Here is a 23,649-nt window from a genome sequence, read left to right on the forward strand (position 1 = left end):
CGTGTACCGTAAAAAAAAAAGAGACAGCGTGTGCACAAGGGAGAAGGCTGGGGTGTGGGGCGGAGGAAAAAAAGTAGCTTCCTGAGAGGAAGGGGCGAGTTGCTTTTATAACAAAGGGGAGGGTTTGTCTCATAATCCCTGACAATTTCCAGAGATTGTCACACTTCTTCGTTCAGCAGCAGGAGGCTCCATGGTGGCTCTCAGGTTAGGGAACGCTTCTGGGAGGGGAAAGGAGTGCGTGAGGAGCTTCTGCAAGAGAGCCCCGGAACAGGTAAGGTTGAAATCTGCAGTTGAGCTTCTTCCCTTGTGGCAACTAGGTATACTCGTTAATGTAACAGAGATCATTTATTCCTGGGAGGATGTTGTCCCCCTCTCTTATCCCACCCCCAGGACTCAGGACCCCTTGGCCTTTGTTCTCTAGCTTGCAAGACCTGTTTTGCCCAAGACCGTTGTCTGGCCTTTTTTTCAAAATGGCTGTACTCTTTCTTGTCTTCCTTTCTCACCATAGACATCGATATCAACCAAGGAATCCCACTTTCTTGGCTATGCAGTTCAGGAATGGCCTGGTAAAGATAAGTGCTGGTATTTCCACCTGCCTTCCAACCCTGCTGATGCCTTGCTAATTGAAAGGCTCCATTATTTGGCGCCGGCTGTGGGGACTGAGGGTGGACCGGCCGTATGGTACTGCAGGCCAGGACAGAAACCACAAGTAGGGGTGGTGTTATCTCAGAATGCTGTTGAGGCTTGTATTTTGCTTACTGGTCACGACCTCCCTGTATTGTATTGGTAGACTTCCTCGCTAGCCTGAGGGCAGGGAATCAGCTTGTGGACTGGGCCACCGTGGTGGCCAGGCTGCAAAATGAGTCTGATGGCTGGGTGTGCAGCGAGATGCCATGGGAAATCCATCTGGCTCATGCCGCCATAGGGGGGGCAACTGAAGACTCTTGCCTTCTTCCTGCCCTGTAGCCGAGGGCCTAGCTTACTCTTGACACTTCTTAGCAGCTGTTGTGTGTATTGCATTTGTGGTATCTAGTTGCGTGCGCCGCTATGTACCTGACCCCGGGGGTGTCTCGGAAGAGGGGCGGATGGAGATTATAAGGGTCGTGTAGGGTGCGTAGGGGTGGGGTGTGTGGTCAGGACACTCAGGACGGCTGTTCTCTTGCTCTTCGTGCATCCCCCGCTAGACCAGCCCCCACTTTCCTCACACCCCACGCCCACCAGCGTGCTCGCCCCGGGCCCGCCTAGTGATTGGTCTAATGCTTAGGCCAAAACGGCTCCACCTGCTAGCTCATAAAAGGGAAATATCAGTATCTGCTGTGATGTTGGTCATTAACCTGAGGGGTTGTGATGGAAGGGCCCCTGCTACTGGTTTCCTTGGTAACTGATGAGCCAATCTGATGAAAATTGCCTGTATAATAGTAGCTTCCCTCAAATAGGTAAGATTGCTGCCACATCTTGCTTGCTGTCCACGGGGTGTCGCTGCAGGACCTTTTTCTTAAGAGTCCCTGTCCAGTAAGACATTAATGTTTCCGCTGTCTGTGGGCTCTTTCTTAGGTCTTCATGCTGGGCAGCCACGGGGCTTGGAGGCCTTCGGGGTGCAGCCCAATACAAGCCTTTCCATTATTTAAAGAGGGATGAAGTAGACCAACCTCAAGTTGGTGAGAAATGGCATAGTTTTCAAGGCACACATGGGGTGGGAGACAGCATTGTTGCTGTCCTTGGAAGATAAAATCTGTCAGAGTCTCACTCTATTTCTCTAGCTATATGGTTTTAAGTTGTGCGTTCTGCTCTTAGAGCGAAGACTATGAAATATGTTTTTATCTTCCAGGAAGTCTTCAGAATCAGTGCTTTTGATAATCTTATTTCAAGGGACTTGGGTACAAGATGTGCTCACATTGCTGAGGTTTTTTTTATTTACTTTTTTTATGCTTTGATGCCAGTATTTCTTTTTTTCAACATCTTTATTGGAGTATAATTGCTTTACAATGTTGTGTTAGTTTCTGCTGTATAACAAAATGAATCAGCTACACATATACATATATCCCCATATCTCCTCCCTCTTGAGTCTCCCTCCCACCCTCCGTATCCCACCCCTCTAGGTGGTCACAACAATGCTGAGTTTTTAATGTACAATATGTCTACACTATAGCTATGAGAATACTATGGACAGACCTAAATCTCTGGACCTTTTTTCTTGTCACATTAGTTGAAGGAAACAGAGCTTTTCTCAAATCTTTCAGATATTTTTTGAACAGTTAAAAACATTACTTATATGCATAAAGTAAAAGGGAGCATGTTCCACCCTCACCCTCCAAAAAAATTAGTAGCCTCCAAAAAAATTAACACCAAATTCTCTTCTCTCTGACCACTAAGAGCACAGTTGGAAGACTGTGCTAGTTCTCTCTGGATGCTCTCACGTGACTTTCTTTCCTGGAGTTGTAATGAAGCCCAGCTAGACGCCCCAGGATCAGCTCTATAGTTAACCCAAGTCAGGTGTCCTAACTTGCAGCAAGTGAGAGTACTCACCATGAAGAACCATGATAAGGCTCAGTAGGAAGGAGGGGTAAGGGGATTTGTACATGGTTTGAGCTTGGTTTACCTGATTCTAAGGAACTCAGGGAAGAGGGTATCAGTTCAGGATTGAAATGTTTGAGCTCATGTGAACTAGTGTTTTTTCTAAAGGTTCTAGGAACACAGTGGAGCTTGGGTAGTCCTTGCTGCCTTTTTTTTTTTTAATTATTTTATTTTTTTAATGTACTTTTGGCTGTGTTGGGTCTTCGTTTCTGTGTGAGGGCTTTCTCTAGTTGCGGCGAGCGGGGGCCACTCTTCATCGCGGTGCGTGGGCCTCTCACTGTCGCGGCCTCTCTTGTTGCGGAGCACAGGCTCCAGACGCGCAGGCTCAGTAGTTGTGGCTCACGGGCCTAGTAGCTCCGTGGCATGTGGGATCTTCCCAGACCAGGGTTCGAACCCGTGTCCCCTGCATTGGCAGGCAGATTCTCAACCACTGCGCCACCAGGGAAGCCCCTTGCTGCTTTCTTACAGTCACTCTAAAGCTGAGAGGGTTGTGTTGTTGGCCACATTTCTTTAGAAATGTTAGGAAGATCACCTTGTGTTCCCCCACGCAAGGGAACTAAGGAGAATCCCATTCCTGTTTTTCTTTGGAAAATATAATGCCAGGATAAATGAGGAATGCAGCGTATGAAAACCCACTGTATGAAGCTTTGCATCTGGTTTGGGAATCAGGTTGCTGCTCTGTTGTATCAAAGTGACCACATGGCTCAGATCCTTTAAGATGATGATTAGAGATGTATGAGAAAATAGATAATAGTCTATGATGTGAGAGAACAGTGTTTCTCAGCATTATATTCTGGGTATTAATAAAAGCCATTTTTATAGGTCACCTTGACTAGAAGAGAACTGTTGAGACTGTGGTAGAGATAAGGTCTGGGGTGTAAAGTCATTCCTATGGGATGGACAAAGGCTATTAAGAGTTAAATTGTAGTACTGTTGAGATTTTTCTTTTGACCATGCTCTTCTGAAAGCCAGCAGTGGGATGGTGACAGTAAAGGATACTAGAGAAAAATTAACCACTCTTTCTATGCAGGGATAGAGCATTGGAGTGGCAGGTTATGCATTTTTCTTGTGCCTGATACCACCATCTTCAGTCATCTGCACATCTCTCCAAATAGAATGGTGTTGGTCCAGCAACATCACTGATGTAGTAAGTAACCCAAGGAAGTGAGATTATGGATAGGAGAATAATGTTTTAATGATTTTTTAACAAAACATCCAGCTAGTGACTTGATTGTAGTTCGAGACTGGTTAGTAGCAGTAACGAGATGACCCCAGTTCTACCACTGTCCTGAACGAAGTCCCCTTGCGGCTCCTGCCTCTGCACACAACCAATGCTTCAGCAGACTTAGGTCATTCTCAAAGTTATAATCCTGATCGCTACCTAGATCTTGATGGGGCTTCTCTACTGTGCCCCAGTAGGTACTCCACATCAGCAGGTTGTCCACTGGGAGCTCTGACCAGCTGCAAGCACCCAGCAGGATATGTAAAAACCCATTTCTGGACACTGAGTTTGGGGGCTAACTAGAGGCATCTCCTTGAGCTTGGTCTACACACAGCAGTATTCCTCCCAAATGATAGCCAGGAACGTGTTGCACATGGCTGGTAAGTGTACTATGAGGTAAGTGGTAGGGGTGAATGAGAAATGCAGATATGGAAGATGGAGAAGTAAACTAAGTGGACAATGTAAGTGGAATCCATAACCCACTCCCCTTATAGGATGAAGTAGGAAAAGTTGAGGGCACAGGTTAGCTCATTAATGGAGAGTCAGTCAGACTGGAAAGTTAGAAAACCCTCTTTCCCCATTCTCTGAGCTTAAGTGATGCCTTTGAGTGTGCCTGTATACATAGGATGCATAGAAGGTTTGTGAAATCTGTGTTATCTGGAGAAGGATGGAGGGATTAATAACCAAACACTCTGCCTAGTAGGAAGAAATGAGTTGTTTTTATGGATCACTAATTCCTGGCTGGAATGTGTTGGCTTCTAAATGATAAAGTATCCTTCCGAACTAAGATAAAAGTTCATCAGTAGAAATTAGACTTGCCCTCCATTCACAAATATAGACTCTGCTGATGGGCTCTTAGGTGAAATGAGGCAAAGAATGATAAACCTCTACCTCTATAGTCACAGCCTTCTGGAAGATGGGCCAATAAAGAGCTGGAATACTGCATGAACTTAAAATTGGGAAAGGGCTGTATACACAATGAAACATCTGAGCTCAGGTAACAGACCTTAACCGCCATCAGCAGCTTTATATTCATCTTGTTCTAATACTGTATTAAATAGAACAGAAGGAACAAGCAAGGTTATAGAAAAGAACTATTGGCATAAGTGCATTTTGACAGGCTTCAGGAGGCACAATTAAGAGGTCACCTGTTTTCAATCATATCCATCCTGGGAGAAAGAATACTCAGTATGAGAATATTCTGCTCTGAGACAGTGTTTTGGAGATAGAGGAAATGGGTAGTTCCCTAGCCAAGAAATAGGCTTTCTTGGAACCCAGGGATGGTACTAAAAAGAATTTGGATCAGCTGGTCCAGAAGCCGCTCTGTATCACACATGTGTGCTATGTATGTGTTGTTGTCTGGGGTGGATGAAAGCTTTGTGGGTAGAGCAGTGATCTGATCCTAGCATCTGCATGGGCAAACCAATATATAAAAGCTCTTAGAATATTATAAGTTAATCAAGTTTACTTATACCTGGATATTTGCACATTAAATTCTTTCTGCCACTGAAAAGATTTACTCTGTTAGTGTGATACTTTGTAAGCTGAAGCTCTTTAGTTTACAATCCATTAAAAAAACCACATAGTAGTGGGTGTGAATGCTTAGAATCCAGATGAAATGGTGCAGATTTTTTATAAAACTCAAATTATATGAATTTATCAATAAGATAAAGGTCAAAGATATTTAAATCTGTGTTTTTGTGTTGTATCAAAGATACTCTTTGGTCAAGATGGTGGAGTAGAAAGACCCTGAGCTTACCTCCTCTCATGAGCACACCAAAATCACAAGTACTTGCAGAACAACCATCAATGAAAAAGACCAGAACCAACCAGAAGAGATCTTCTACAACTAAAGACATAAAAAAGGAACCACGATGAGAATGGGTAGGAGGGGCAGACTTAGATATAACCATGTCCCATACCCCCCGGGATGGGAGACCCACAAACTGGAGAAGAGTTGTATTGCAGAGGTTCTCTCCTAGGAGTAACTTCTGAGCCCCACATTGGGCTCCCCAGCCAGGGTGTCCTGCACCAAGAAGTCGAGCCCCCAGAGCATTTGGCTTTGAAGGTCAGTGGGGCTTTATTTCCCCACCAGTTGAGACTCACAACATTGACTCCCCTTTTAAAGGGCACAGAATCTCCCTGCAGTGGGACCCAGGGAGAAAGCAGTAAATTGACAGAAGCCTGGGCCAGACCTACCTGCTGGTCCTGGAGAGCCTGCGAGAGGTGGCAGTGGGGGGCCGGGGGGGGGGGGCTGCAGCTCACCCTGGGTACATGGGCACTGGCAGCAGCCATACTTGGGAGCTCTCTACCACGTGGACACTGGTGCGGGCAAGCACTGTTGTGGGATCCTCTCTCTAGCTCATCAGTGCCAAGACCTGACCCCACCTAACAGCCTGTAGATGCCAGTGCTGGGACACCTCAGCCCAAGCAACTTACTAGGTGGGAACACAGCAGACAGGCTGTATAAGGACCTCCTAAGCCCACAGAGGCCTCTAGACATGGCTCTACCCACCAGTGGGCAAGCACTGGTGCTCTAAACCAGCCTTACCCATTAGGGAGGCAGACACCAGATTCAAAACCACAGTCCTGCAGCCAATGGACCCAGTCTACCCACAGCTAGCTACACCCTGCCCTGGGATAAGCTGGTCCCCAGCCTTGCCCACTAGCAGGCCAAAACAAGCTTGGGGACACCCTGGACCCTGTACCCAACTGTGTCAGGAACCACCTCCCCCAACCCCCACTAGTGATCTGACACCAGCTGTGTGATCCCTGGGCCCTGCAGCCAGACTCCAGGACCTGGCTCTGCCTGCCAGTAGTCCAGCACTAACCTTGGGACATGGGCAGGCAACAGCCCCAGAGTCTTCTGGACCTTGGCTCCACCTACCAGTGAGCCAGCACTAGCCCTGTGGCCCCCCTGGGGTCTTGCAGTCAGCTTCCCAGTGACAAGGCCCCACTAACCAGCAGCTGGCAGCCTCTGCACCAGGCAGGGCCTGGCAACCAACCACACTGCAGGCTAACAAAGCCTACCAGACCTCCCACATAGCCCACTACAACAGAAAGACCCACACAATCCTCATGGGAGGAATGCCTAGAGCATATAGCATGGGAAATGAGATGGGAGTGTGCTGCTGGGACGCATAAGACATCTCCTACAGAAGGCCCCTTCTCCAAGGTCAGGAAACAGACAAAATGAGGTTGCTGAGGAACATGTTCCAGACGAAGGAAGTGGAGATACACAACTTACCTGAGGAGAAGAATTCAGGGTAATGATGGTACAGATGATCAAAGAACCTGGGAGAAGAATGGAGAGAGAAGTTAGAAGTTTTTAACAGAGTTAGAAAATATACAGAACCACCAAACAGATATGAAGAATACAATTACTGAAATGAAAAATATATATGAAGGAATCAACAGCAGACTAAATGATACAGAGAAATGAATCAGTGAGCTGGAAGACAGTCATGTAAATCACTGCCACTGAAAAGAAAGAATGAAAAGAAATGAGGACAGTTACAGATACCTCTGGGACTACAATAAGCACACTAATATTTGCATTATAGGGGTCCTAGAATGAGAAGAGAGAGGGGGAAAGGAGCTGAGAACACATTTGAAGACATAATACTTGAAAACTTCCCTAACCTGGGAAAGGCAACAGTCACCCAAGTCCAGGAAGCACAGAGTCCCATAGAGGATTAACCCCAAGAGGAACACACCAAGACACATCGTAATTAAAATGAGAAAAATTAAAGAGAATATTAAAAGCAGCAAGAGAAAACCAACAAACATACAAGGGAATCCCCATAAGACTATCAAGTGATTTTTCGGCAGAAACTCTGCAAGCCAGAAGGGAGTGGCACAATATATTTAAAATTATGAAAGGGAAAAACCTTTGCTATGGTACTTGAGGAGGGTGTATCCAGCCAAGAATACTCTATCTAGCAAGGCTCTCCTTCAGATTTGGTGGCAAAATCAAAAGCTTCATGTACAGGCAAAAGCCAAAAGAGTACAGCACCACCAAACCAGCTTTACAAATGATAAAGGAACTTTTCTAGGCAAAAAAAAAGGCGACAACTAGAAACAAAATTATGAAATGAAAAGCTCACCAGTAAAGGCAAACATACAGTAAAGGTAGGAAATCATCCAAGCACAAAGCTAGTAGGAAGCTTAAAAGACAAAAGTAATCAAATCATCTATATCCACAATAAGCAGTTAGGGGATACACAAAACAATTATGTGTAAAATATATCAAAATCAGTAATTGTGAGGGGAGGAAAGTACAATGCATTTGAAATTAGGAGACCAGCAACTTAATCGTGTGTGTGTGTGTGTGTGTGTGTGTGTGTGTGTGTGTGTGTGTGTGTGTGTGATATACAGATTGCTATATAAAAACCTCATGGGAACCAAAAACCAAAAATCTATAATGCACACACAAAGGAAAACCAAACAACATTAAAGATAGCCATCAAATCATGAAAACAAAAGAAAAGGGGAAAAAAGACCTACAAAAACAACCCCTAAACAATTAACAAAATGGCAATAAGAATATCATGTTGATAATTACCTTAAATGCAAATGGACTAAATGCTCCAATCAGAAGACACAGAGTGGCTGAAGGGACACAAGAATAAGGCAGGTGTGTGTGTGTGTGTGTGTGTGTGTGTGTACACACACACACACACACACACTGCCTACAGGAGACTACAGATTTAGAGACACAGAGTGAAGGTGAGAGGATGGATAAAGGTATTCCACACAAATGGAAGTCAAAAGAAAGCCATAGTAGCAATACTTAGACAAAATAGACTTTAAAACAAAGACTGTCACAAGGGACAAAGAAGGACACTACATAATGATCAAGGGATCAATCCAAGAATAAAATATAATTGTAACTATATATGCATCCAACATAGGAGCACCTATATACATGTATGACAGACATTAACAGACATAAAAGAAGTCGATGGTAACACAATAATAGTAGGGGACTTTAAAATCCCATTTACATCAATGGACAGATCATCCAGACAGAAAATCAGTAAGGAAACACTGGTCTTAAGTGACATATTAGAGCAGATGGGCTTAACTGATATATATAGAGAGGATTCCATTCGAAAGTAGCAGAATACACACTCTTTTCAAGTGCACATGGACCACTCTCCAGTATAGATCACATGCTAGGGCACAAAACAAACCTCAGTAAATTTAAAACTGAAATCATATCAAGCATCTTTTCTGACCACAACACTATGAGACTACACGTCAACTACAAAGTTGTGTTTTGTGCAAAAAAACACAAACACGTGGAGGCTAAACAATATGCTGCTAAACAACCAATGGATCACTGCAGAAATCAAAGAGGAAATCAAAAAATACTTAAAGGCAACTGAAAATGAAAACAATGCAATCCAAAATCTACAAGATGTAGCAAAAGCAGTTCTAAGAGGGAAGTTTATAGTGATACAAACTTACCTCAGGAAACTAGGAAAGTCTCAATCTTTCTTTACACCTAAAGGAACTAGAGAAAAAAACAAACAAAACCCAAAGTTAGTAGAAGAAAGATCAAAGCAGAAATACAGACTAAAAAACAAAGATCAATGAAACTGAGTTGGTTCTTTGAAAAGATAAATAAAATAGAAAAACTTTAGCTAGGCTCATCAAGAAAAAAGGGGAGAGGGCCCAAATCAATAAACTCAGAAATGAAAAAGGGGACGTTACAACCCAGATCACAGAAATACAAAGGATCCTAAAAGACTACTACAAAACTATATGCCAGTAAAATGGACAAATCTTAGAAAGGTACCATCTCCCAAGACCAAATCAGGAAGAAATAGAAAATGTGAACAGACCAATTACCAATAGTGAAACTGAATCAATAATTTAAAAAACCCCCAACAAAGTCCAGGACCAGATGGCTTCACAGGTGAACTATACCAAACATTTAAAGAAGAGTTAACACCTGTCCTTCTCAAATTAGTCCCAAAAATTGCAGAGGAAGGAACACTTCCATACTCATTTTATGAGGCCAGCATCACCCTGAAACCAAAACCAAAGATACCACAAACACACACACACACACACAAAATTACAGGCCAGTATCACTGATGAAGATAGTTGCAAAAATACTCAAAAAAATATTAGCAAACTGAATCCAACAATACAGTAAAAGGATCATATATCATGGTCAAGTAGGATTTATCCCAGGGATGCAAGGACTTTTCAATATCCACAAATCAATCAATGTGATACAGCACATTAAAACTGAAGAATAAAAACCATATGATCATCTCAGTAGATGCAGAAAAAGCTTTTGACAAAATTCAACATCCATTTATGATAAAACTCTACAAAGTGGACATAAAGGGAACATAAGGTAATAGAGGCTATATATGACAAGCCCACAGCTAACATATTCAGTGAGAAGTTGAACACATTTCCTCTAAGATCAGGAACAAGACAAGGATGCCCACTCTTGCCACTTTTATTCAACATAGTCTTGGAAGTCCTAGAAAAGTCCAGAAAGGAAAAAGAAATAAAAGGAATCTGAATTGGAAAAGAAGAAAAACTGTCACTGTTGGCAGATGACATGATACCATTCACAGAAAATCCTAAAGATGCCATCAGAAAACTACTAGAGCTAGTCAGTGAATTCGGTAAAGTTGCAGGATACAAAATTAATATACAGAAATCTCTTACATTTCTGTATACTAACAACGAACTATCAGAACAATAAATTAAGGAAACAATCCCATTTACCATCATACCAAAACAAATAAAATACCTAGGAATAAACCTAGCTAAGAAGGTAAAAGACCTGTACTCAGAAACTGTAAGACACTTATGAAAGAAATTGAAGACATCACAGATGGAAAGATATACCGTGTTCTTGGACTGGAAGAATTAATATAGTTAGAATGACCAAACTACCAAAGGCAATCTACAATTCAAAGCAATCTCTATCAAAATACCAAGAGCATTTTTAACCAACCTAGAACAAGTAATTTGAAAATTTGTATGGAAACACAAAAGACCCCAAATAGCCAAAACAATCTTGAGAAAGAAGAATAGAGCTAGAAGAATAATGTTCTCTGACTTCAGGGTATATTACAAAGCTACAATAATCAAGGCAGTATGTACTGGCACAAAAACAGACACATAGATCAATGGAAAAATATAGAGCCCAGAAATAAACTGATGTATTTATGGTCAGTTAATCTATGACAAAGGAGGCAAGAATATACAATAGAGAAAAAAAGGCAGTCTCTTCAATAAGTGGTGCTGGGAAAACTGGACAGCTACATGTAAAAGAATGAAATTAGAACATCCTCTAACACCATATACAAAAATAAACTCAAAGTGGATTAAAGACCTAAATGTAAGGGGCTTCCCTGGTGGCGCAGTGGTTGAGAGTCCGCCTGCTGATGCAGGGGACGCGGGTTCGTGCCCCGGTCCGGGAAGATCCCACATGCCGCGGAGCGGTTGGGCCTGTGAGCCATGGCCGCTGAGCCTGTGCGTCCGGAGCCTGTGCTCCGCAACAGGAGAGGCCACAACAGTGAGAGGCCCGTGTACCACACACACAAAAAAAAAGACCTAAATGTAAGATTGGATACCACAGAACTCCTAGAGGAAAACATAGGCAGAACACCCTTTGACATAAATTGTAGCAATATTTTTTTTGATCTGTCTCCTAAAACAAAGTAAATAAAAGCGAAAATAAACAAATGTGACCTAATTGAGAAGATTGTGCACAGCAAAGGAAACCATCAACAAAATGAAAACATAATTTATTGATTGGGAGAAGATATTTGCAAATGATATGACCTATAAGGAGTTAATATCTAACATATATAAACAGCTCATACAACTTAACATCAAAAAAATTAACAGCCTGATTAAAAAATGGGAAGAACTGAACAGATATTTTCCCAAAGAGGAAATGCAGATGGCTGAGGTACATGAAAAGATGTTCAACATTGCTAATCATCAGGGAAATGCAAATCAAAGCCACAATGAAATGTCACCTCACCCCTGTCAGAATGGCTATCATCAAAAAGAACACAAATAACAAATGTTGGTGAGGCTGTGGAGAAAATGGAACCCTTGTACACTGTTAGTGGGAATGTAGATTGGTGCAGCCACTGTGGAGAACAGTACGGAGTTTTCTCAAAAAACTACAAATAGAACTACCATATGACCCAGCAACACATATCGGAAAAAACAAAAACACCAATTCAAAAAGATACGTGTGGGACTTCACTGGTGGTCCAGTAGTTAAGAATCCACCTTCCAATGCAGGGGACATGGGTTTGATCCCTGGTCAGGGAATGAAGATCCCACATGCCACAGGGCAACTAAGCCTGCAGGCCGCAACTACTGAGCCCATGCACTCTAGAGCCCACACGCCACAACTACTGAGCCCGCATGCTCTGGAGCCTGCGTGCCGCAATGAAGAGCCCGTGCGCTGCAATGAAAGATTCCACGCGCTGCAATGAAAGATTCCACGCGCTGCAATGAAAGATCCCACATGCCACAACAAAGATCCCACATGCCGCAACGAAAATCCCACATGCCGCAACTAAGATGCAACCAAATAATTAAAAAAGATACATGCACCCCAATGTTCACAGCAGCATTATTTACAATTGCCAATATACAGAAGTAAATGGATAAAGACGTGGTATCTATATACAACGGAATACCTCTCAGCCAAAAAAAAGAATGAAATTTTGCCATTGGTAGCAACATGGATGGACTTGGACGGTATTACACTAAGTGAAATAAGTCAGACAAAGACAAATACTGTATTACTTACGTCTGGAATCTAAAAACCACAACAAACTAGAGAATATAACACAAGCAGACTCACATATATAGAAAACTAACTAATGGTTACCAGTGGGGAGAGGGAAGGGGGAAGGGGCAATACAAGGGATAGGAGATTAAGAGGTACAAACTATTACGTATAAAATAAGCTACAAAGATATATTATACAACACAGGGAATATAGCCAATATTTTATAATAACTAAATTGAGTATAACATTTAAAACTATAAATCACTATACTGTACACCTTATATAATATTACACATCAACTATATTTCAATTTAAAAAATTTCTTTAATGGAACCACAGGAAAATTTTTTTTTCTCTGAATATCTGACCCTCTCTATACACTAAGAGTTACCATAGGGATTTTGTATTCATTTATTTGAGTATCACCTGAAGACTGAACTTTCACATACACAATAAAAACTTCTGGTTTTTGTCATTACTGTTTTTTTAAAAAGCCTACATTTTCTGTAATCCATCTAACTAAGGATTTTGACTTTCAACCAGTAGGTGGCAGAATAACATCAACCCCTAGAAAGTAGTTGTTCAGAGACTGTTACCAAGAAAATAGAGGAACTATCTATTATTAGTGCATTTGGTTAAGGACCACAACTTAAGCAGTTCTGTAGTGTATGCAATCATCTTTAGTGAATATCTAAGTCTTTTTTCAACCATCACTCTGCCATTCAAATATATGCTTAAAAATGGATACTAGCAACACAGATAAGGTATCAAAATCGGGGGAGAAATTCCAAAACATTCATTTTTAAAAGTATGGAAATTTCCCTGGTGGTGCAGTGTTTAAGACTCTGCCTGCCAATGCAGGGGACATGGGTTTGATCCCCGGTCCGGTAAGATCCCACATGCCACAGAGCAACTAAGCCCGTGCACCACAACTACCAAGCCTGCACTCTAGAGCCCACGCGCTGCAACTACTGAGCCCACAATGAAGAGCAGCCCCTGCTCGCCGCAACTAGAGAAAGCCCATGCACAGCAACAAAGACACAACACAGCCAAAAATTATTAACACATGTATGTGGAATCTAGAAAAATGGTACAGATGAGTTGGTTTGCAAGGCAGAAATAGAGACAGATACAGAGAACAAACGTATGGACACCAAGAGGGGAAATTGGGGGGTGGGGGTGGGAGGGGATGAATTGGGAGATTGGGCTTGACATATATACACTAATATGTATAAAATAGATAACTAATAAGAACCTGCTATATACATAGCACAGGGAACTCCACTGTACGGTGGAAACTAACACAACATTGTAAAGCAACTATACCCCAATAAAAAAAATTGTTTTTAATTAAAAAAAAATAAAGAATACCTCTCTTTAACAAAGGAATTTAAAATTCTAATTCTAGAATTATCCCTATTAAAATTACCTACAAGGCACAATGCCTCGTGTTACAACTATAATCTGCTGCAAGTATTAACCAATGCTTTAAATTATGATACAAATAATATGAAACGAGGTTTTTATACTATGCAGATAACATGACTCTCTAAGGTAAAAAAAGAGAATCCCCCAAAATCCCCTGAAAATGTTAAGAATCAATGAGAGTAATAACAAAAACATGGTAAAATCATGTATTTCCTACTACTGCAATAGTTTGAAATATAATGTGAAAACAAAACCCCATTCAAAACAGCAATCTACATGCCAAGGACAACTTGAATAAAATATCATTATAACTGAAGAAAAAGACCCTAGTTTGCCCATATTATAAATAAGACCTTTATTACATGATGTTTACAAAGCATAAAAATTCAGTGAGAAAGTAAAGATTATTCAAAAAGTTGTGATGGAACAAGTGGATAATAACTTGGAAACAGAAAACTAGTAAAAAGCTGTATCCATAACAATAACATAAAATACCAGGGTAATTACACCTTCACATGATGGGGGGAAGTTGTGCAAGACAGCATTAAAAAAATGACAAAGGAAAAACTAATTTCACTACATTACAAAAAATACCTTGGGGGCTTCCCTGGTGGTGCAGTGGTTGGGAGTCCACCTGCCGATGCAGGGGACACGGGTTCGTGCCCCGGTCTGGGAAGATCCCACGTGCCGCAGAGTGGCTAGGCCCATGAGCCATGGCCGCTGAGCCTGTGCTCCACAACGGGAGAGGCCACAGCAGTGAGAGGCCCACGTACCGCAAAAAAAAAAATACCTTGTATGTTAAGACATGCACTCAAAGAAAGATGGGAAAATACTTGCTGTAAAGATAGATTAATAGTCTTAATATAAAAGGAATTTTCATAAATTTATTTTAAAAATTCATCTTCATTTCAACCAGAAAAAAGAAAAGCTATCTGAACAAGAGACAAGCAGTAAATGCTACCTTAGCACGTTAAGAATAAGCACTGACAAAGCAATAGAGTAAAGGACAAGGAATGTGACATCGGTACTATGTAAAAAAAATTATCACCAAAAAGTCAAAATGCAATAAAAGACAGACATATTTGACTATTAAACTGAATGTGTCAAGGTGGTCAAAAGGTACAAATAAGTCCTGGGGATATAATGTTCAGCATGGTGACTATCAATAATACTGTATTGTATATTTGAAAGTTGCTAAGAGAGTAGATCTTAAACGTTCTCATCACAAGAAAAAAATTGTATTAACTATGTGTGGTAATGGAAGTTAATTAGACTTATCATTTCATAATACATACATATATAGAATCATTATGTTGTATGCCTGAAACAAATATTATATCTGAATTTTTAAAAATTGAATAGCCCAGCCCCCACAAAAATGACATAAATTGAGGAAAAAAGTCTGTAGCTAATAGGATACTTAAAATAATAGACAGGAACAAATGATTCACATATGAAAAAATGCACATGCTCAATAAGCAAAAGTCAGTGTTTCCAATAATTAAAGAAATATAAATCCAAACAGTAAGATAACTGGAACTGCCAAGATTGCCTTTGAAATAGTCACTAAACACATTCTGGTGGAAACGCATAGTCACACAATCCTGGAAATATTTTTCAAAAGCCTAAAAAAGCCTACACTATTTGACTCAGATTTTACTTAGAACTTATCACAGGGTAATAAGAGATAAAATTTTTTTAAAGAATATTAAATTTGCTTAATTTATGATAAAAAATTGGGGGTAGATATTTAAATATATAATCATAGGGAAATGGAAAAAAAATATGAAGGCACATTCATGGGTGAAATACTGTATAGACATTTAACACTTTCAAATAAAAGAACTTGTGAAAATCATTAAGACAAAACTAAAGTAAAAAATTATGCAATACAATGACAGTAACAAATATCTTACTAAATGCTTCTCTGTGTATGTTTTATGCTAATCACTTTATAATATTATCTCCTTCCGATTCTGATATAGATAACAATTATTAATGCCCACCACCAATCCCATAGACAAATGAGAAAATGAAGCTTAGAGAGGTTAACTTACCCTAAGGTCTTTCAATCGTTGAGCTGCGGATAGAACGTTGGTTTTACTTCTGATAGTATGCTTCTGTAGTTTTGAATGAAATTTTCTGTAGGAGTATATTTTGTCTTTATAATCAGAACAAGATAATTTTAATTACAAACCAGAAAAATTTGAACATGATTAAATATGTTTGCTTTGCAGGTAATCTACAGAAATACTACTCTTGGCAAGTGGGAAAAAAATTAAATATGGATTTTTATCTGGTTTTAAAATGGAATGTTTTTCTTAATGCACATGCATTTGATAATTAGGAAAAAAGCACCTTACATATTATTTTCTAATACATACAGATTTTAGAAAACTTGGAGAAAGCCATAATGAAAGCAGTGTGTGCCTTTGGAAATTGAACTTACTTCCTTTTATCATCCAGATTTTAGCTTAAGTTCTGACATATTTGCAAAGTATTTGACAAATGTCTGTACATATATAAATTCATAATATACCTAGTATTAACATGTTACTTTTGACATGTGGAATCACTGATAATTTACACCCTCTGTTCACTTTCATTTTCCTGTACTTACTGTAAAAGGAATTATTTTTATAATCAGGAAACTTAACAAAAGCTTATTTTTGAAACTATCAGAAAAACTAAAACAAGAAATAAAATGTTAACAGAATGCTTTACATAGCTTGCAGCTTTTATCCTCTTTTAAATATTTTTCTAAATGTTCTGTAAAAAAAACTATCAGCTTGTAAAATAAAGATATCTTTCCAATCATTTTAGTCACCTCAAATTTCTTTACCTGTAAGGAAGGAATTCCAGATTTAATTAGATTTAATTAGCATAACACCAGTCAGCTGTTTTATGATTATCAAGAGTCCTGTCAATTGCAGAAAGTTATACAGTAAAAGAATGAGAGGTGGGATGTGTGAGGCTGGAGGCAGGGGGTAAAGGTGGAGCAGTTAACTTACCTGGCTGAACAATATTTAGTTAATTACAAAGCAACACAGTCAAATGTAATAGAAGGCAGAAACCTTTTCTCAACAAGGGAAAGAGAAAAGCTTATGCAGAGCAGACATGGGGCAATACCATCTCAGCATGTCAGAATTAGCACCAAAAAAGTAATACATCAAAATGATGTAAAAAATAAAGGAACCATAGCAAAATTATACCCAAAAGGTCAAAATGCAAAAAGATGGACAAATTTGATCTCAAAAATTAACTAAACGGCCCTGCCTCTGTAAACCTCTAACAGATTGAGAAAAAAAGTCAATGCAAGCAAATGCCAGTTAAATTATATTTATTATATAAAGAGATCCTATAACTGGATATGAAAAAGGAAGCAACTCCAATAGGTATTACAAGGGCAAAGGATATTAACATTCGATTAAAGAGGAACACAGCTACTCAAAAAACACAAATATTTAACTTCATTAATAATTAAGGAAATAATTAGGATGCTATTTCTTGCTTATTCAATGTACAAAGTTATTAGCAATTTCTACTTTTTCTATTTCCTAAATGTTCTCAAATGTGCTATTTTTAGTAATAAAAAAATTGACTCATTTAAAAAAAATAGGAAGTATGAAATTTTCTGCCAATGCAGAAATCATAAAAGCATTAAAATGAATCAATACCTGTATGGGCAGTGAGGTTCAGATCCCTTGAAGCCAATTCCTTTTGTCTTGGTTCCTGAGTTTTATTATGAGGTTGTCAATAAAGAGAAGGTTGTTCCTGATTTACACTATGACAATCTCCCAAGTATAGGGATATAAATATAAACATATGTATGTTAATGTATACATGTAAATTTTTTCTTCAGGTAGACAATTATTCCAGGGAAGTAACTCTTCAGATTCTTCAGAATCACTCACTTCGGAGGACTCTTATGATTCCATTTGCGGATAAGGTCCCATTAAGATCTCCCCATGTGGTTCTGAACCAGTAGGGATGCCCTTGGTATTGAAGAGGCTGAAGATCTACTTTAGTACTGCATGCAAGACAGCAGTGTCCTAGGCTTTCTACAGCTGGCTTCTTAGGGAATCTGAAGTTGGTCCTGTCCTTTAGACATAGCCAAAAAGACATTTTTCTGACCTGATGCCAAACAGTACATCTTCTGCTTGCTCAGATTACAGCCTTGAGGCAGATCACACAAAGCTCAGGATGCACATGGGCTGGAGCAGCACCAGGGCAACCACCTCAAATCAAACAGTCGTGTTAGAATGACTAAGTTGGGAGACTGAACTTTAAAACCTATAGCTTTGATCAGTATGTTTTTCTTTGTCTTGTTCATAAATTTTACTGAACAAAAAGGTGGAATGTAGCAGAGCCTAAAGTTACTGAGAAGAAGCAATTCTCTGAGACTTGAACTTTGCTAAATAACCTGTATAAAGGCAACTCTACAGAAAACAATATATAAGCAGAAAAAGTGACAAGTTTCATCTGTAGTAACAATTCAGTCAAATGACAAATTTGGTTGTCAATTTAATGTTGTAGTTCTCATCTACATCAATTCAGTAAGACAACACAGACATTTATTCTCTAGTACTGAATTCCCGTTTGAATAGAAATAGCTGCTAGGCAGAAAAGAATTTAAATTTAAAAACAATTTCACTATAGCTAAAGTGCCAATTGATTTAAAAATTATGTGTATGCATGCATATACATTGTGTGTGTGTGTGTGTGTGTATTTTCTCTCTCCCTCTCCCCAGAAAGATATGAAATCCTGACTTAGGGTTGTACTATTTTTTGAGTTAATATTTTTGAATTTATTATTTCTCTGGTCTGCCTAAGAATCGTCACATATTCTGAATGTACCCACACAATCTGGTGAGTTGGCAGCTATGTCAAAAACTCTATGAAAAAAGGGAGGCAGCTAATAAGGCTTGGAGACCTTTTTTGTTTATTATTTTAGGTTAGAGCAGGCAGCCTCCCTTTGATGTTTTGTAGTCAAAGATGAAAACTTTCAACTTTGAAGCATAATGAATATAATTATACATTTACTACAATCACCTACACTTTGACTTACACACCACCACAAAAAGACATCTAACAAACATTTTTCTACTTATCTTTTTACATTTGTTAAAATGGCTATGTTGAATACATTTTCAGAATGCATTTGTTAACCATTTGATAAACATACTAAGCCAAGCAATACAAATAACATCAATTACCTTTTTATCTAATAACTGTACCAATCAACGTAAGAAGATACAACTGAAGGGGAAGTATGGGATCATCCATGATGCACTGCAAAGGTATTTTACACCTTGGTCCTAAGAATGATCTGAAGGTGCTGAAAGAGGTGATTCTCTGGAAGGTGACCCAGGGTTTTCTTCAGGTGGAAAAACTGTGAGAGTACAAGCTCGAATGCCACCAAGTGACTCTGGAAGGTCAAAAACTTTATGCCACTCATCCTTTTCTGGGTCATATTTCTGGACAATTTCTACCATACAACGATTATTCCAAGAATATCCCCCTACGACATAGATTTTATTTTCAAAGACGGCAACTCCGACATCACTCTGACCTCTTAACATGGCAGCAATTGGTGTCCACTGGTCAAGGGTCGGTGAATAGTATTCACAGCTTAGAACATCATCATAATCACTTGTTCCTCTGAAGTGATTGCCACCAATGACATAGAGCTTGTCTCCAACTGTACACATGCAATGCAGACCTCTGACTGTAGTCATTGGAGCCTTCTGTGTCCATTTGTCTGTATCAGGGTCAAAACACATGAGCTCGTTTTGGAAAGTATCATGAGTAATTCCTCCTGAAATATACATTAAGCCTCCGTACACTGTTCCAGCATGGCCATAGTGGGGTTCACTCATTTTTGCAACATAGCTCCACTCATTCATTCTTGGATTGTAACATTCTACTGTGGCCAGCTCACCAGCTGCACTTCGCCCACCAACAGCATACAAATGTCCTTTGAGAGCACTCAAGTGGAAAAATGTGCGCTTTTCATTTAACGAAGCAACCTGCATCCACTTATTATACCGAGGGTCAAATCTGAAAACTGTATCAACGGCAGTTTTTCCTTTTGTATCATAATTACTTTGACCACCAACTACATAAAGAAAGTTTCCAATGACAGCAATGCCATGCTGGTAACGAGGAGCATCCATTGGGGCTAAAGATCTCCACTCTTGCGCCCTTTCATCATACATCCGTAATTCTTTACTGACAACCAGCTGCTGCCTCAAAACTCCTCCTAATGTAACCAAATGGGTTGAGTCAGATCTAATGGCAGTTCTATCTGACTGCATCACTGGCTGCATATATGGCATCATTTGGTAATTGCTAGCTTCCAAAAGCAAATTCACACAGGTATTGTCTGTTCTCATGAAATCTACTGTCTGCACATAATTGATGAGATCCTGTGGTGTCATCAGTGGAAATCGAATATTCTTCATTAATTTTGCAGCATAATCCATCCGAGGGTCTTCCAACCTTAGCCAGCGACAGGCAGCCTTGAAAAGCTCAAGTTCAGTACAGTGCTTAAGACTATTGCTAGAAAGCACAAAGGCAAGCCGTTCAAAAGGGAGTTTTAGAAACTCCCCAGTACTCAATAATGCAGGAAAATTCTTCAGGATGAAATTATTGACATATTTATCTACCTCTATAAGATTGTAGGTGTTAGCAATTCGTCCAACTTCAACACAGTTATCTAAAGAGACTCCTGAAATAAGAAACACTTTACAGAAGTCTAAAACAGGTAAAATTTGTAAAAAGCTGGCTGCTTCAAGTGTGTCCTGAAGATTGTCCATATTAAGAGAAAGTTTTGCAGTATAAATAAAATCAATTATTTTCTTCAGACCAACTTTGTTCACCCCATGAAGCTTAATGCACATTAAATCTTGTTCTTTCATTCCACCTGTGAACATAGCCTTGAAATAATCACTAGCAGACGCCATCATAGCTCTATGAACAGGGAAGATTTCATCTCCATCACCTGGTACCAGGGTCACGTCACAAAGCAATCCTTCTATTCTAAGCTGATCAAAGCCTTGCAAAACCACCGAACTGTGAGTATTGCTGGTAAAAAAACGTGTGGTTCCTGCCTTGCAAGGCTGTAAATGGGCGGAGACGCCCATTTCACCGTTACCAAGAGACACTTTCATGTGAAAGCCTTCCTCTTGCACAAAGATGTATGCCGGCCAAAGAGGTTATGACCTGAAAGCTTTAAAGGAAACGAGGATGTCCCAAGAGCAAGAGAGCTTGCTTTCCTTATCAAGGGCAAACAGTCACTGTGGCACACCTCAGAACACACCAGTCACTCTCTGAAAATTGTTCTATAGCAGGACCACAGAGGGCTGTGGACCTCAAATCTGATTATTATGTAGATAATTCATCACCTGAAGGCAGTTTAGTGACCCGGTTCACCGCGTCCGGCCTGCGTTGCCGCTCCTCCCGCAGTTCCGCTCCGGGCCAAGGGGGAGGTGCCGCCACGTCCTGCGGCCCCGGGGTTCGCTCGGCGGCGAAGCCGGGCACCTCAGCGAGCGGCCCGCCGCGCCCTCCGCTGTCCTTAGAGCGTCGCCGCGGCTACGGGCCCGTCGTGGAGCAAGGGCCTGGAACACTGGGCTGCAACACGGGCCGAGGCCCCGACGCCGAACCGGTCCTTCCGGAAAGGCCTGCTCCCAGGATCCCCCGGGCTAGGAGCGGCCGTGGCAGCTACTGCGGCTGCGCGGCCGCCTGACCTCGCCAGTGGGCGGTCGTGTGGGGGGATGAGAGAAAGTGGGCGGGGGACTGGAAGGGCGGGGTTTGGGCAAGGCGGGGCTGTGCAGGATGGGCCCGCGGGGCCTCTTGGGGTACTTTGTATGTGGCATTAAATGGGCTGGAATGGGTGCATGTATATTATGCTTGACCTAAACCTTTCACGGCAGCTGAGCTGTCCCCCTAAATGCATACTTTGAGATTTACACTTCCTGGCTTCTTCCTTTTGTTACTTCTGAGTGACAATGAAATGCGGCTTTTGTAGAAATTGAAAGGCAGCATGGGGGAAAATGCTTAAAGTTTTTTCTCTATTAAAAAAACTTTAAAATTCTTATCCCACAGGGGAATGCCCTGGTGGTCTAGTGGTTAGGACTCGGCGCTTTCACTGCTGTGGCCCGGGTTCAATCCCTGATCCGGAAACCAAGATCCCACGAGCCACGCAGCCCAAAAAAGAAAAAAAACTTAGCCCACACAATTTAATAGACACTTCAGTTATAACTTTGGTTCATAGTTTCAAATTTTAATCATTTAAAACATGTCATTTGCCTCTTTTAAAATACCAAATTGTGACTATGCTATGTAAGTAATTTAGCCTGAATTTTTGCCACTCAATGGAATTCCATCATCAGTAAATTTTTCGTGCTTTTGTTTTCTACTCACAAATTTTTAAATGGATACACAATTGTCTGATAACTACACATACTATAGTTCCCTTGCCCATCATTTGTTCCTGAATATATACTTTCTTGTTCTCCACTGTTTCATAAAATCTGAGCACAAAACTTTACCTGTTTTTGGATAAATCCTAAGGGCAGAATGCTGATTGAAGACAATTTTTTTTTTTCCAAAATACTGTCACCAGCAATGTTTGAGTGTGTATTTCCCTGCTACTGATCTTTTCCCTTTATGGATATTTTGCTAACTTACATTTTTTAAATTACTAGTAAATTGGAATTTGGGCATATGAATAAATGTATACTTTGACACAACTGCTTCCAACCTTTTCCACAGTTTGAAGTTATTACTGTCTTTTAAATCCTTCCAGTTTCTTTATGCATATGTCAACTGATGAGAATATAGGTACATTATTTTATTACATTCTCCCCCTTTTTTAATATAAAAGATAGCATACTATACTCACTGTTCTGCATCTATCTTTTTTAACTTGGAGATCTTCTCATTCATATATAGATAACTGCTTTATCTTTTTAAATAGCTGTACTGTTTCCCATTGAATGGGTGTGTCCTACATTATTTGATTAGTCCCCTACCGATGGACATTTAGCTGGTTCCAATGGTCTTCTGTTGTTTCTGGTAGATGGCAGCAAGGTCCAGAAGGCTCAAATCACTGCTCTCCTCCATCAGATGCTTCAGCAAATCTTCAAACTGTTCAGCATAAGCGGGTGGTTGGAATGAGACTGGCCTGGAGAAGTTCTTCACTGGACTTCATCAGCATTGGCAAGTCCTGGAGACCGGCTTGTTGCAGTAGTTGGGGATGGAAGGACTCCCCTGAGCTGTGAAGACTCCATAATGGCTGTGAAAAAGCACTTCCAAGGAAACAATTTTTCTCTGGAAAAGAAAGAACAGAGCTGCTACACCTGGGTAGTTGTCAGAGCAAGAAATCATGAAATCCTTGTCTTTATTATCAAGCTTGCAAGAACGATTAAGGGCTAAGTGTAAGGCCAGCTGGCCCGAGGCAGGGGAACGCAATCAGACTCACAGGTTGCATCAGACCGAAACTTTCCGGACCACCCAGTTCCAGAAACTGACCTGGAGACTTTCCGGACCACCCAGTTCCAGGAACTGACCTGGGGACTTTCCACCCGGCCCAGCCTTCCCGCCTTTCGAGGGGCGGGACTAACGGTCC

General features: G+C 40.6%; 1 protein-coding gene and 1 long non-coding RNA gene across 3 annotated transcripts in view; one reads left to right on the plus strand and one right to left on the minus strand.

Moving 5' to 3' along the window:
* Window positions 1–16,832, plus strand: part of LOC137227896 (uncharacterized) — an 85,358-nt gene extending 68,526 nt beyond the window's left edge. The window contains exons 10-11 of the long non-coding RNA XR_010945042.1: window positions 3,991–5,680; window positions 16,256–16,832. This is a non-coding gene — a long non-coding RNA (uncharacterized lncRNA). The remainder of the gene's footprint in view (window positions 1–3,990; window positions 5,681–16,255) is intronic.
* KLHL9 (kelch like family member 9) lies at window positions 17–21,737 on the minus strand. 2 transcript variants are annotated; one of them, XM_067744512.1, is made up of 6 exons: window positions 19,235–21,737; window positions 16,076–16,179; window positions 9,269–9,314; window positions 7,044–7,090; window positions 5,556–5,645; window positions 17–218 (listed from the first exon to the last, which is right to left on the minus strand). In XM_067744512.1, the coding sequence occupies exon 1, from the start codon at window positions 21,188–21,190 to the stop codon at window positions 19,337–19,339; it is 1,854 nt and encodes a 617-aa protein (XP_067600613.1). In that variant the 5' UTR covers window positions 21,191–21,737; the 3' UTR covers window positions 17–218; window positions 5,556–5,645; window positions 7,044–7,090; window positions 9,269–9,314; window positions 16,076–16,179; window positions 19,235–19,336. The 2 variants fall into 2 exon arrangements, with proteins under 2 accessions (XP_067600613.1, XP_067600614.1); XM_067744513.1 differs by having other exon boundaries at window positions 17–249.
* Window positions 21,738–23,649: the final 1,912 nt, after the last annotated feature.

This window comes from Pseudorca crassidens, chromosome 7 (assembly GCF_039906515.1).
Source record: "Pseudorca crassidens isolate mPseCra1 chromosome 7, mPseCra1.hap1, whole genome shotgun sequence".
Lineage (NCBI taxonomy): Eukaryota > Metazoa > Chordata > Mammalia > Artiodactyla > Delphinidae > Pseudorca > Pseudorca crassidens.